The sequence below is a fragment of the Mirounga angustirostris genome, unplaced genomic scaffold, assembly GCF_029215605.1.
Source record: "Mirounga angustirostris isolate CCGP_5_RB_7025 unplaced genomic scaffold, mMirAng1.0.hap1 SCAF_8, whole genome shotgun sequence".
NCBI classification, from domain to species: Eukaryota; Metazoa; Chordata; class Mammalia; order Carnivora; family Phocidae; genus Mirounga; species Mirounga angustirostris.
This window is the reverse complement of record NW_026991716.1, coordinates 43,045,243-43,058,853: the sequence shown is the minus strand read 5'-3', so window position 1 is coordinate 43,058,853 and position 13,611 is coordinate 43,045,243. Positions and strand designations below refer to the sequence as shown.

The 13,611-nt window shown below is 39.0% G+C and overlaps 1 protein-coding gene across 2 annotated transcripts in view; it reads right to left on the bottom strand.

Moving 5' to 3' along the window:
• Positions 1-8,409, bottom strand: part of CD2AP (CD2 associated protein) — a 132,740-nt gene extending 124,331 nt beyond the window's left edge. The window contains exon 1 of one of the 2 annotated variants that reach the window (XM_054505401.2): positions 7,933-8,409. In XM_054505401.2, the coding sequence (XP_054361376.1) occupies positions 7,933-7,936 (4 nt within the window). In that variant the 5' untranslated portion in view covers positions 7,937-8,409. The remainder of the gene's footprint in view (positions 1-7,932) is intronic. The other variant, XM_045866998.3, reaches the window with a different exon arrangement.
• Between the last annotated feature and the right edge of the window lie 5,202 nt (positions 8,410-13,611).

The following is a 13,611-nucleotide window of genomic DNA, read 5'->3' as shown; positions in this document are numbered from 1 at the left end:
CTGCTCACTGGGAAGCCTGCTTCTCGCTCTCCCACTCCCCTTGTTTGTGTTCCCTCTCTCGCTGTCAAAATAAACAAATAAAATCTTTAAAAAAATTTTTTTCTTATATCTTACTTGCCTGTTTAATATTATATTGGTAGTTAAGACTACTCAACACTTGTTAAGGATTGTGTGCTTGTTTCTAAAACAGAATGGTAGGCTGAAACTGTAATCTGCTTTGCAATGTGTCTGAAAGAGGAGGAACTCAGGTGAAAAAGAACAGCAAAGAAAAAGCAGACAGGGGGGCATCTGGGTGGCTCAGCTGGTTAAGCATCTGCCTTCGGCTCAGGTCATGATCCCAGGGTCCTGGGACTGAGCCCCACATCGGGCTTCCTGCTCAGCGGGAAACCTGCTTCTCCCTCTCCCACTCCCCCTGCTTGTGTTCCTTCTCTCGTTGGGTTTCTCTCTATCAAATAAATGAATAAAATCTTCTAAAATAAAAGAAAAAGCAGACACATCAAATCCCTGGGACCTAATAAACAGAAGGAATTCCAGACTGTGACCAGGGAATATCCTCTCAAGCATTTGGACAGAGAATCTCATTCCACCCCAGTTATCCAGGACCACTTATAGATCCAGGTACCAACAGAGACCAGTAATATGCTCTCAAGACAGAAAATATGTAAGATCTATAGCTTTGGAGCTCAGCATCTTTCAGTATTACTGCTTGGCCAATCCTAAACAATTCCAATAACCAAGTTCATTTTTGTGCCTGGGAACAAATACCTACCTTATATCTCTCATAAAAATCTGAGCCCTGTCTGGTTCGTTTCCTTGTGGCTAGGTCTTCAAGGCCTACTGCCAAACCGCATTTCCTCCCCTTTCCCACAAGATATCAGTCTGAATGTCTACCTAGTGCCTGCTACCAACCACCATCCCACTTCCATACCAAGCCGGCCCACTCTATCTATTTGTCTATACACTGCCTTTTACTACACATATCCCTCATGCTGACAGACTGACTACAGAAATAATACGGACCTCTATCTAGATTCCTCAGACCAGTGTTTTGGCCTCTCCTCCATCTAGAAAGACCAAAATCCTACTTGAAGTCAATCTACCTAGTAGTTGGATATCAAAGCCTACAACTAAGCAAGTCACAGAGCAGTCATAATGATAACCCAATTTACCTAATTTCAATCACATCATATTAGATTTTATTTACCCTTTCTCTTTCGAACACAAACTGAACACTTTCAGATCTTTAAAACCTTGCTTCACCAGTTTACCTAGAAAACAAAACTGCAGCTTTGTCCTCTTCTCACCCAAATCAAGAATCATTACACCTTTCTTTGCCCTTCTTCAAGCCCTTGCCATGACACCACTTTTAACATATATATTAGAAAACTAAACATTTATCATACTTAAAATATGTTTTAAGTTTCTATTCTAATTCCAGTTGGTTAACATACTGTGTTATATCAGTCTCAGGTACAATATAGTGACTCAACACTTCCACACAACACCCAGTGCTCATCACAAGTGCACTCCTTAATCCCCATCACATATTTCACCCATCCCTCGTCCACCTCCCCTCTGGTAAACTTCAGTTTGTTCTCTATAATTAAGAGTCTTTCTTGCTTTGTCTCTTTTTTTTTTTCCCTTTGCTCATTTGTTTCTTAAATTCCACATGAATTAAATCACACGGTATTTTTCTTTCTCTGACTTATTCCACTTAGCATTATGCTCTCTAGCTCCATCCATGTCATTGCAAATGGCAAGATTTCATTCCTTTCTATGGCTGAATAATATTCTACTGTGTGTGTGCGTGCACATGCACATGTATATATACCACATCTTCTTTATCTATTCATCAGTCAGTGGACACTCAGGGTGTTTCCATATCTTGGCTACTGTAAATAATGCTGCTATGAACATAGGGGTGCATGGGGTGCCTGTGTGGCTCAGTCAGCTAAGCATCTGACCCATGATTTCAGCTCAGGTCATGATCTCAGGTTCATGAGACCGAGCCCCGGGTCAGGCTCCGCGCTGGGTATGGAGCTTGCTTGGGATTTTCTCTCTCTCCCTCTGCCCCCGAATCTGCTCTCTCAATCAATCAATCAATCAATAAGCATAGAGGTACATGTAGCCCTCTGAATTAGTATTTTTGTATTCTTTGGTAAATACCTAGTAGTGCAAATGCTGGACCATAAGGTAGTTCTATTTTTTTTTTAACTTTTTTTTTTAAAGATTTTATTTATTTATTTGAGAGAGAGAATGAGAGAGAGAGAGCACGAGAGGGGGGAGGGTCAGAGGGAGAAGCAGACCCTCTGCTGAGCAAGGAGCCCAATATGGGACTCGATCCTGGGACTCCAGGATCATGACCTGAGCCGAAGGCAGTCGCTTAACCAACTGAGCCACCCAGGCGCCCCAAGGTAGTTCTATTTTTAACTGTTTTCCAGAGTGCTTGCATCAAGTTTGTATTCCCACCAATAGTGCATGAATGTTCCTTTTTCTCCACATCCTCACCAACACCTGTTGTTTCTTGTGTTGATGATTTTAGCCATTCTGACAGGTGTGAGATTAACAGTTCATAATCGTTTTGATTTGCATTTGCCTTATAATAAGTGATGTTGAGCATCTTTTCATGTCACTGCTGGCTATCTGTATGTCTTCTTTGGAAAAATGTCTATTCATGTATTCTGCCCATTGGTTAATTGGATTATTTGGTTTCTGGGTGTTGAGTTTTATAAGTTCTTTATATATTTTGGATACTAACCCTTTATCAGATACATCATTTACAAATATCTTCTCCATTCTGCAGGCTGCCTTTTAATTTTGTTGACTGCTTCTTTTGCTGTGCAGAAACTTTTTATTTTGAGGTAGTCCCAATAGTTCATTTTTGCTTTTGTTTACCCTTGCCTCGGGAGACATATCTAGAAAGAAGCTGCTATGGCTGATGTCAAAGAAGTTACTGCCTGTGTTCTCTCCTAGGATTTTTATGGTTTCAGGTCTCACATTTAGGTCTTTAATCCATTTTGAATTTATATTTATGTATGGTGTAAGAAAGTGGTCCAGTTTCATTCTTTTACAAACTGCTGTCCACTTTTCCCAACACCATTTGTTAAAGATACTTTTTTCCCACTGGATATTCTTTTCTGCTTTGTCAAAGATTAATTGACCATATAATTGTAGGTTATTTCTGGATTTTCTATTCTGTTCCACTGATATATGTATCTATTTTTGTACCAGTACCATACTGTTTTGATTACTACAGCTTTGTAATGTAACTTGAAGTCCAGAATTGATGGCTCCAGCTTTGCTTTTCTTTTTCGAGACTGCTTTGGCTCTTCAGGGTCTTTTGTGTTCCACACAAATTTTAGAACAGCTTGTTCTAGTTCTGTGAAAAATGCTGTTGGTATTTGGATAGGGACTGCATTAAATGTGTAGATTGCTTTAGGTAGTAGAGACATTTTTAAACATTTATTCTTCTAATCTATGATCATGGAATGCCTTTCCATTTCTTTGTGTCGTTTTCAATTTCTTTCATCAGTGTTTTATAGTTTTCAAAGTACAGGTCTTTCATCTCTTTGGTTAGGTTCATTCCTAGGTATCTTATTATTTCTGGTGCAATTGTAAATAGGATTGTTTTCTTAATTTCACTTTCTGCTGCTTCCTTATTGGTGTATAGAAATGCAACAGATTTCTGTACATTGATTTTGTATCCTGTGACTTTAGTGAATTCATTTATCAGTTCTAGCAGTTTTTTGGTAGAGTCAGGTTTCCTATATATAGTATCATGTCACCTGCAAATAGGGAAAGTTTTACTTCTTCTTTACAAATTTGGATGCCTTTTATTTCTTTTTGTTGTGTGATTGCTGTGGCTAGGACTTCCAGTACTATGTTGAATAAAAGTGGTGAGAGTAGACATTCTTCCTTGTCTTGTTCCTGACCTTAGGGGAGGAAGCTCTCAATTTTTCCCCATTCAGGATGATGTTAACTGTGGTTTTTCATAGATGGTTTTTATTATGTTCAGGTATGTTCCTGATAAACCCACTTTGTGGAGGATTTTTATCACGAATAGATGTTGTACTTTGTCAAATGCTTTTTCTGCATCTATTGAAATGATAATATGGTTCTTATCCTTTCATTTATTGATGGGATGTATCACACTGATTGATTTGCAATCAAAATACATTTCACAGAGAAAGATATTCCATCACAGAAAATAGGACAAAAAATTAATCACAGATCTGGATTACGTACAAATAAAAATTTGGAGGCATTTTTGATTAGCAAATGGAATGAACCAAAAGCACTTCATGTTTTACAACTTTGTTTTTATCTCAAATGCCTTAAAATTTAGATCTTATTAAGTTAATGTGACATCATTTTACTTTGTAAACTCCTCATTTAGAGAAGTATATGGCATACATCAGGCTAGTTTCCATAGGAAAATATAAAATATTATCAGTGTGAATTTCCACCCTTAATGGGATTTTATGGAACTATAACTATTCAAAGTTTGAAACACTTAGAAAAACCTGATCATGAGTACTTACTAATTAACAAATACAACTTATTATTAGTTTTGTTAGTGATCCAAATTTGAAACAAAAATTTCCTAATAGGACTATTTCATGTTCTGGATTAGTTTAACTGAAATAAATCCTGAGACTGAAAGGTGAGCCCTTAGCAGGCAACTTCCATTTGCCACTACTTATCCGCATGAGTCAAGATTTTCTCCAAATAGTGCAACAAAGTAAAATAAGGAAATAAATCACTCTATTATACTAGTGCATAGATCATCTCTAAACCAATTGCACTTTTCTGTCCATTAAACTGCCTCATAATTTAAACATGTTGACTGGTCATATATGAGCTTAAAAAAAAAACAACCTGAACTAAGAAGTTCATAACCTTACCTAAAATTTACAGAAATTCAATCATTAAAATCCACTTACTTTTTCAAAAATAAAAATTCATACATTGTAACACTTTGTACCATTTGCTATCTTTTTCCTCTTCAAAATGCAGATCTGTATTTCTGGAATAAGAAAAGTTAAGTTTGCCTTTCTATATCTCTAAACTCTCCACAAATTCTTTCACACAGAATACCTCAAATTTCTACATGTTAAGCATTCTTCTATATGAAGAAACTGAAAGCAGTGCTTTAGCTTAACATAAAATTCAAAGAAACTAGTCTTCTAGGACTCATCCCATTTACTTTCCCCAAAACTACTAAACTTACTATCAATAATGGACTTTTTCAAAATATAATCAATACTGAAAAAAAAAATCTCCCTACATAATTTTTATAAGGATACATAAAATTAAATTTCTGGGGGAAAAAAATGAATGTCTGCATTACTACAAAACATCTTATCCCACCAATTCTGTAAATGCAATATGAGCTTCTAACAAAGGTCAAAAGTGAGAATTGTTTTTGTAAGTTGGTGCAAGAATTAGGGAAATCATTTGAAAATGAAAATAAGAGCAATCAACACTGGCCATGTTCCGAACACTTTACAAGTATTAACTCCTCCAATCCCCATAACAACCTATGAGGTTATTTTTACTCCATTTACAGAGTAAGAAACTGAAACAGAGACAGGTTAAGTAACTTGCTCAGTCACAACAACTAATAGGTGGAAAAGCCAGGATTTGACCTTAAGCTGTCCCAGTCCAGAGCCCTGCTCTTAACTCTCTAGTTATACTACCTACCTAAATAGTTCACATGGTAGGAACCATCACTTAATAGGTATCCAAATTATTTCAAAACAAAGAAATTAAGGATTTTTTCATTCTGTGACACACCAGATAAAAACAACATATATATTTTTTAAGCTGCCATCTTAAATCATAAGAAATAAAGACTAATGATAATAAAACCAAGCAAATGAGATTTATATTAAAGAGGAAACTCCTTTTAAATGATTTTGATAACTTTAACATGCATTATTACATGACCAATAAATTTAAAGTATACATTCACATAGAAATGCCTGACAAATACCTTTCAAAAATTAACTACAAATGCCAAGTAATCAACCTTCAAAACACATACTGGGTAGTCAAATTGAGAGCATACAAACATCACACTTTACCTAGATAATGTGGCAACTTGCCTAAACAGAATACAGCAGACAAGTCACTAAGGAAAGGCCTCTGAACAATTAAAATAGATACTCCAATGCCCAAGTATTGATGCTAATTTTCTCAAGGTAACATCTCACACACTAAGTAAGCGTATACTTATTTTCCCCTTATGCAGAATTACAAATTTGAATGATTCCCACACTTGTAGAAAAATTAGAGAAGGGAGAATGAAGGGGGTTCTAATCACAGTGACAAACATCCAATAGGAAAGCAGAAAAATATTTAAATAACATCAAAATGCAAAAGAATTGAGTCAACAGTCCTATATACAATCCAACACATCCCTCAAGGCATCACAGTAACTGATGGTCACAAATGATGACCCTAGGCCACCATTAATTATATTCTGCATCCTATTTAAGACAAGAAATAATTACATATTTTAGTATGATTTCCATCCAAATCAGTTAAAGTGGTTTTATAATTTGATGCTTAAAGGAATAAACCCTCAAATACTCAGTAAACTCAACAAACCAATTAGAAAGGAATTCCTGTGAAAGTTCCAAACAGCGAAGGTTTTACCCTCTGGAGGTTTAAGAGTAGTTTGTGTACAAAAGTTACCTGAAAGACATAAAAGTAGAAAGTCTAGCAAAATACAGAAGAGCTAACGAGGATCTGTAAACACTGTGCTTAAAGCATTGCCCACGAAACATTGTGTGGGCAGAAGGTGCCACATCAGCAGTAGTCTGTATTTGTCCTGCTTCTAAATCATTTGTTAGCTGCATGAATTATTAATTTCGGTTAACAGTGTGTTGATATGAAGAGTACCAACTCTCAACTACAAAAAATGATAGAGTCCTCCTGATTTACTCTACAAAACCAAAGTTGGGATTATTCTTCTAGAACATGCTTACGCTCGTCGGTGGCACAAATTTATGTTTTATAATGGCACACATTTGTTTTGGCACACACACACTTCTTTTAAATTGCTTTTAATTTTTAAAGGATTAAGAGAGTGCCTAGCCCACACCGAAATGTGTTATCAAAAGAACTGTTACACTACTCAACAAAACTCCCTTTCAAACCAGGCTGCAACACATTCTGCTTTCTCTAGCTCCCACCAAAACTTTAAAGCACATAGTAAATAACATATAAGGCCTTGTACTTTTCTCTCTCGCAAGGAAGTCTAACTCCAAACAGGAAACAGCTTCTCAAAGGGTTCAACACTGAAATCCTATCAAACCCTAACTCGGTCCTCAGGAAGAGATTTAATATTTAAGTGCCAACACACTTGCCTAGGTAAAAACAAAGTAAATACTCAAGTTTCCCCGTCCTTAAGACATCCCTCCCTTGAAAGTTTTAGCGGAGGAAAAAAAATTACCTTTCCTAACAACAACAAACGAAAAACTTATTAGAAGGCCAATCTATACAAAGCCTAGCAGAAGATAAAGAAGTTAAAAGTGCTACTTTGTCAAGTTTTTCCACCACCCTCCCCCATCCGACCAGAAGGGGGTAGGGAAAGAGGAGGCTGGGGAAGGGAGGCAAGTTCGGGCTAAGGTTAGCTGGGCAGTGGGCGCGGAGAGGGGACCGGGTGCCCCCTCCCCCATCCCCTCACCTTTCCCGAGAACGGGAAGAGGCGGGGAGGGGAGCGCAGGAGACAGCGCCCGCAAGCCCTCCGACCAATTTCTCTGCGAGAAGAGCAAGGTGGAAGGCAGGGCGAGGAGGGGCGGGAGAGGGTGCGGTGTTGCGAAAGGGCTGACCGCGGTCCCTCTCTGCCCAGACCTACAAGGGGAGCCGCCTGCCCTAATCGTGAAGGTCTAGCCGGGCGGCGGGAAGATCCCGCGGGTCTCTTACCCATGCTGGGGGCTCCCGCGGGGAGAAGCCCGGCGCCCCCTGCTCCTCCTCTGGCTGGTCGCACGGCCGCACTTGCGGCGGGAGGCGGGCCCGCGCTCCGCTCCTGCCCCTCCTGAACTCAGGCGGGGTGAAGAGGCGCCTCCATCCGCCCGCGGCGTTCCCCGGCCAGTCCCGTCAGCGCGGCCCGCGAGCTAGAAGCGACAGCGGCGGCTCCTCGCTCCTGGCCTCCGCCGAAGCCGCGGCGGCGGGAGGGCTCTCCCCCGCCCGCCCAGACGGCTTTCCCAAACCCCGGACGCTCCCGCAGCAGGGGTGGGACCTGCCAGCACGTCCCGGCCGCCGGCTCCAACCGGGAGCGCCGGCCGAGCCCCGGAGCCCGCCTCCCGCCGCTCCCTTCGACGACCGCCGTTCTAGAACGCGACACCGAAAACAGAGGTGGAGACCCCACAGAGGCCGGGAAGGTGCCGGGAGCTGGACCCGGGAGGAGGGAAATCTCGCGAGAACCCCCTCGTTCTCCCTGCCCCGCCCCCTCCGCGTCCCGGCTCACTACCCGGCACCCCAGCTGGTGCCAGGTGCGGTGACGTCAGGGCCGAGGAGGCGCGCGCCACCCGCGTCCAGGTGCAGCAGGCTGAAGAGGAAGGAATCCGGAAGAGTTGCGGTTACTCCTTCGCCTTGAAGTTCGGCACAGCTGGGACGGCCGTTTTGTATGGTTTGTCGCCCCAGAAGGAAACAAAGTTTTTGCTCCTAAGCAAAGTGAGCCTGTGTTGTGAGCCTGTGTTGCCCCACTTTCCGCGGGGGCGATGCGGTGTTGCTCTGTGCAGAGCGGCAGGTTCTGGGGGACGTAACAGAAAACAGATGGCAAGAGACAGAGGCAGAGAGACCGAGACCTCTTGCTTTCAACCCTCAGAGGCCCAGCTCCTCCGGGAAACCCCGTAGTTTACCTTGCAAAGTTCTTAACGAATCACAAGCATTTGTTCGTGGGAAAAACAAAGCAAAACCCTAGGCACACACACAAAATTATATTTTACAGAAATAAATCATTGGTTCATTTAGCCTCTGTCAGCTGACTACAACATCTAAATGCCTTTACTTGAGCAGGGGAAGAAATAGTCATTATCTGAAATATTGCCAGGCATTTTTTCGAGTCTCAATATGAGGAAGGACATGGGATTACTGTAATCAACATGAACATTTCTTAGAGGAGTTGGAACAAGTATAATCCAACCAGGTTTTTCCCCCTACTGTTTAAATAGACCCAATTCCAGACTTGTGTGAGAGCAACACTTGTTGACTGCCAACTACTGTGCCTAATGCTTTTTAAAGAAATTATGTCATTTAATTCTCAAAACTATGAATTGTAAGAATTGCGAATCTAAACACTAAAACTGCCTTGCTGTTTGGAATCAAGTAGACCTGGGTTTCTGACACAGCGCAGTCATTTTTTTGTTGAATCTTGGGTAAATTAACTAAACCTGGCTGAACTTCAGTTTGTTGAGTCTGTTGAAAGAAATCTTTACACTATAAAGCAGTGTTTGTCACATAGTAGCAATCTTCTAAATATTTATTCCCACTATCTCTTACCTGCTTTTGCCATCTTTTAATATTTTTTTCTTCCAAAAAGGTTGCATATGGTACCTTTATAACAAGAATTGTCAATCATAATCAGAGCTGAAAAGGACAAAATAAAAAATTTTAATATGCACACCTAAATGAGATGTACATGTTGGCTGTGTTGTATTAAAACTACAGAACATGTGCCCTTTTTCAGTCAACAAATATTTTTCATCACGGTCGACATACAATATTATAGGAGCTTGAGGTGTACAATATGGTGATTCAACATATATACATTATGAAGTTGTTGCAGAATTGCAGGGTTCTTGTCTCACGGAGTCCAAGAATGAATCTCCTGGACACAAAAGGGTGAAGTGAAAGTTTATTAACTGAAGGTGAGAACAGAAAGGAAAGAAAAAAACTCTAGGGTGAGAGGGGGTCCCTAAAGGGTTGCCACTGAGGGCTTTTATGATGGGTCTTTTACAGAAAACTGACCAGAGAACTTGACTTCACCACTGGTAACACCATGTTTATGTCCCCCTCAAGTCTGGTAAATTTCAGAGGCCAATTTGTAACTTTCATGAAAATATCTTGTCTATAACAAAACAAACAGGGAGGTCTCCTTACGTTTCTTTAGCTCTGGTTTTGTTTGTAACTCATGAAAGTATTTCATCTGTAACATTTCTCCTCGTCTGGGATTTCTGTGAGCCTGGTCAGTAGCCCCCTACCTATCTCTCCCTACCTAGCTCCACCTGTCCTTTACTCAAAGTGAACACCAGGATAAATTAAACTATCTCTCACCATACAAAGTTGTTACAATATTATTAACTATATTCTCTATGTTGTACATTGCATCCCCGTGTCTTATTTATTTCATAACTGGAAGCTTGTGCCTTTTTTTCGCCTTCCTCTACTTTGCCCATCCTCCCATCCTCTTCCCTCTGGCAACCACCAGATTCTTCTCTGTATCTATGAATGGGTTTTGTTGTGTTTGTTTTGTTTTTTAGATTCTACATATAAGTGAAATCATACAGTATTTGTCTTTCTCTATCTGGCTTATTTCACTTAGCATAATACCCTTCAGGTCCATTCATGTTGTCACAAATGGTAAGATTTTATTCTTTTTATGACTGAATAATATTCCAGTGTGTGTGTGTGTGTGTACCACATCTTTATATTATATATATATAATATATGTAATATATATATACACACCACATTTTCTATATCCATTCATATATGATAGATACAGGTTGTATCTGTATCTTGACTATTGTAAATATTGCTGCAATATACATAGAGGCAAAATATCTTTTCAAATTAGTGTTTTTGTTTTCTTCAGATAAATACCCAGAAGTGGAAGTGCTGGATCACATAGTAGTTCTATTTTTAATTTTTTCAGGAACCTCCATACTGTTTTCCATGGTGGCTATACCATTTTGCATTCCACCAATAGTGCACAAGTTTTCCTCTTTCTCCACATCCTCCTCAATACTTGTTATTTCTTGCTTTTTTTTTTTTTATACTAGCCATTCTGACAGGTATAAAGTGGTATCTCATTGTGGTTTTGATTTGCATTTCCCTAATGATTAGTAATGTTGCATATCTTATCATGTATCTGTTGGCCATCTGTATTTGGTGTTTTTTGTAGAAATGTCTGTTCAGGTCCTCTGACCATTTTTTAACTTGATTATTTTGGTTTTTAATATTGAGCTGTGTGAGTTCTTTATATATTTTGAATATTAACCAATTAACAATTATATCATTTGTGAATATCTTCTCTCATACAATAAGTTGTTTTTTCACTATGCTGATGGTTTTCTTTGCTGTGCAAAATTTTTTAGTTCTGTGTAGTCCCATTTGTTTGCTTTTGTTGCCCTTCCCAGAGGAGATAAATCCAAAACAGATATTGCTAAGACTGATGTCTAAGAGTGTGCTGCATATGTGTCCTCCTAGGAGCTTTGTGCTTTCCAGTCTTGACATTTAGGTCTTTAGTCCATTTAGAGTTACTTTTGTATGTGGTGTAAGAAAGCAGTCTGGGTTCATTCTTTTGCATGTCGATGTCCAGTTTTCCCAGCATCATTTATTGAAGAGACTACATTTTCCCCATTGTATATTCTTCCCTCCTTAGTCACAGACGAATTGACTATGTAAGCATAGGTTTATTCCTGGACTCTCTGTTCTGTTTTATTGATCTAAGTGTCTGTTTTTGTGAGAGCAACAGTTTGGTTACTAGAGCTTTGTAGTATAGTTAGAAATCTGAGAGTGTGATAATACCAGCTTTGTTCTTTTTTCTCTAGATTGCTTTGGTTATTCGGATCCGTTTGTGGTCCCATACAAGTTTTAAGATTGTTTCCTGCTGATATTTGCATCAGTGTTCATCAAAGATATTGGCCTGTAGTTTTCTTTTTTTGTGGGGTCTTTGGTTTTGGTGTCAGGGTGATGCTGGACCCATAGAATAAGTTTGAAAGTGTCCCTTGTTCTTTATTTTTTGGAATAGTTTGAGAAGGATAGGTATTAACTCTTCTTTCAGTGTTTAGGAAATTCACCTGTGAAGCTTTCTGGTCCCAGACTTCTGGTTTTTGAGAGTTTTTGATTACTGATTCAATTTTACTACTAGTAATCAATCTGTTCAGATTTTCTATTTCTTTGTAATTCAGTCTTGGAAGGTTTTGTGTTTCTAGGACTTTATCCATTTCTTCTAGATTGTTAAATTCATTGACATAATTTTTGTGGAAGTCTCATGATCCTTTGTATTTCTGTGGTATCTGTTGTACTTCTCTTTCATTTCTGATTTTATTTATTTGGGCCCTCTATTTTTTCTTGATGAGTCTGGCTAAAGGTATATTAATTTTGTTTTGTTTTGTTTTTTTAAAGAACCGGCTCTTAGTTTCATTGATTTCTTTATATATTTTTTAATCTCTATTTTATTTATATCTGCTCTAGTCTTTATTATTTCTTCCCTTTACTAATTTTGGGTTTTGTTCCTCTTTTTCTAGTTGCTTTAGGTATAAAGTTAGATTGTTTATTTTGGGAATTTTCTTATTTCTTAAGCTAGGCCTGTATCACTATGAACTTCCCTCTCAGAACTGCTTGTTGTTGTTGTTATTGTTGTTGTTGTTTTTTACACAGAACTGCTTTTGTTATGTCCCACAGGTTTTGGTTGTTGTGGTTCCATTGTCATTTGTCTTAAGGTATCTTTTTATTCCCTCTTTGATTTCTTTGTTGATCCACAGGTTGTTTAACCTCCAGGAGTTTGTGGTTTGTTTGTTTGTTTTAATATTTAATTTTTTAAAATATTTATTTATTTATTTGAGAGCATGCACACAACTTGGGGGAGGGGCAGAGGGAGAGAATCTCAAGCAGACTCCCCACTGAGCATGGAGCCTGACATGGGGCTCTGTCTAATGACCCATGAGATCATGACCTGAGCCGAAATCAAGAGTCAGATGCTTAACTGACTGAGCCATCCAGGCACCCCCAGGAGTTTGTGTTTTTTTCCCTTTTCTTCTAATTGATTTCTGCATTTATACTGCTGTGGTTGGAGAAGATGCTTGGTGGGTTTTCAGTCTTCTTAAATGTATTGAGACTTGTTTTGTGGCCTAACATGTGATCTACCACAGAGAATGTTCTGTGTGCACTTGAAAAGAATGTGTATTCTGCTGGTTTTAGATGAGATGCTCTGTATATATCTATTAAGTCCATCTGGTCTAATGTGTCCGAGAAGGCAGTGTTTCTGTATTGATTTTCTATCTGGATGATCTGTCCCTTGAGGTAATGGGGTGTTACAGTCCCCTACTATTATTATATTGCTGTCATTTTCTCCCTTTATGTCTGTTAATATTTGCTTTACGTATTTAGGTGCCCCTATGTTATGTGTATAGATATTTGCAAGAGTTATATCCTCTTGTTGGACAATCTCTTTATCATTGTTAATGCTCTTCTTTGTCTCTTGTCACAGTCTTTGTTTTAAACTCTATTGTGTTTGATATCAGAATTGCTACCATAGCTTTCTTTTCATTTCCATTTACATGGAATATCTTTTTCCATTCCTTCACTTTCAGTCTTTGTATATCTGTAGATCTGAAGTGAGTCTCTTGTAGGCAACATATGTATTGGTCTTATTTT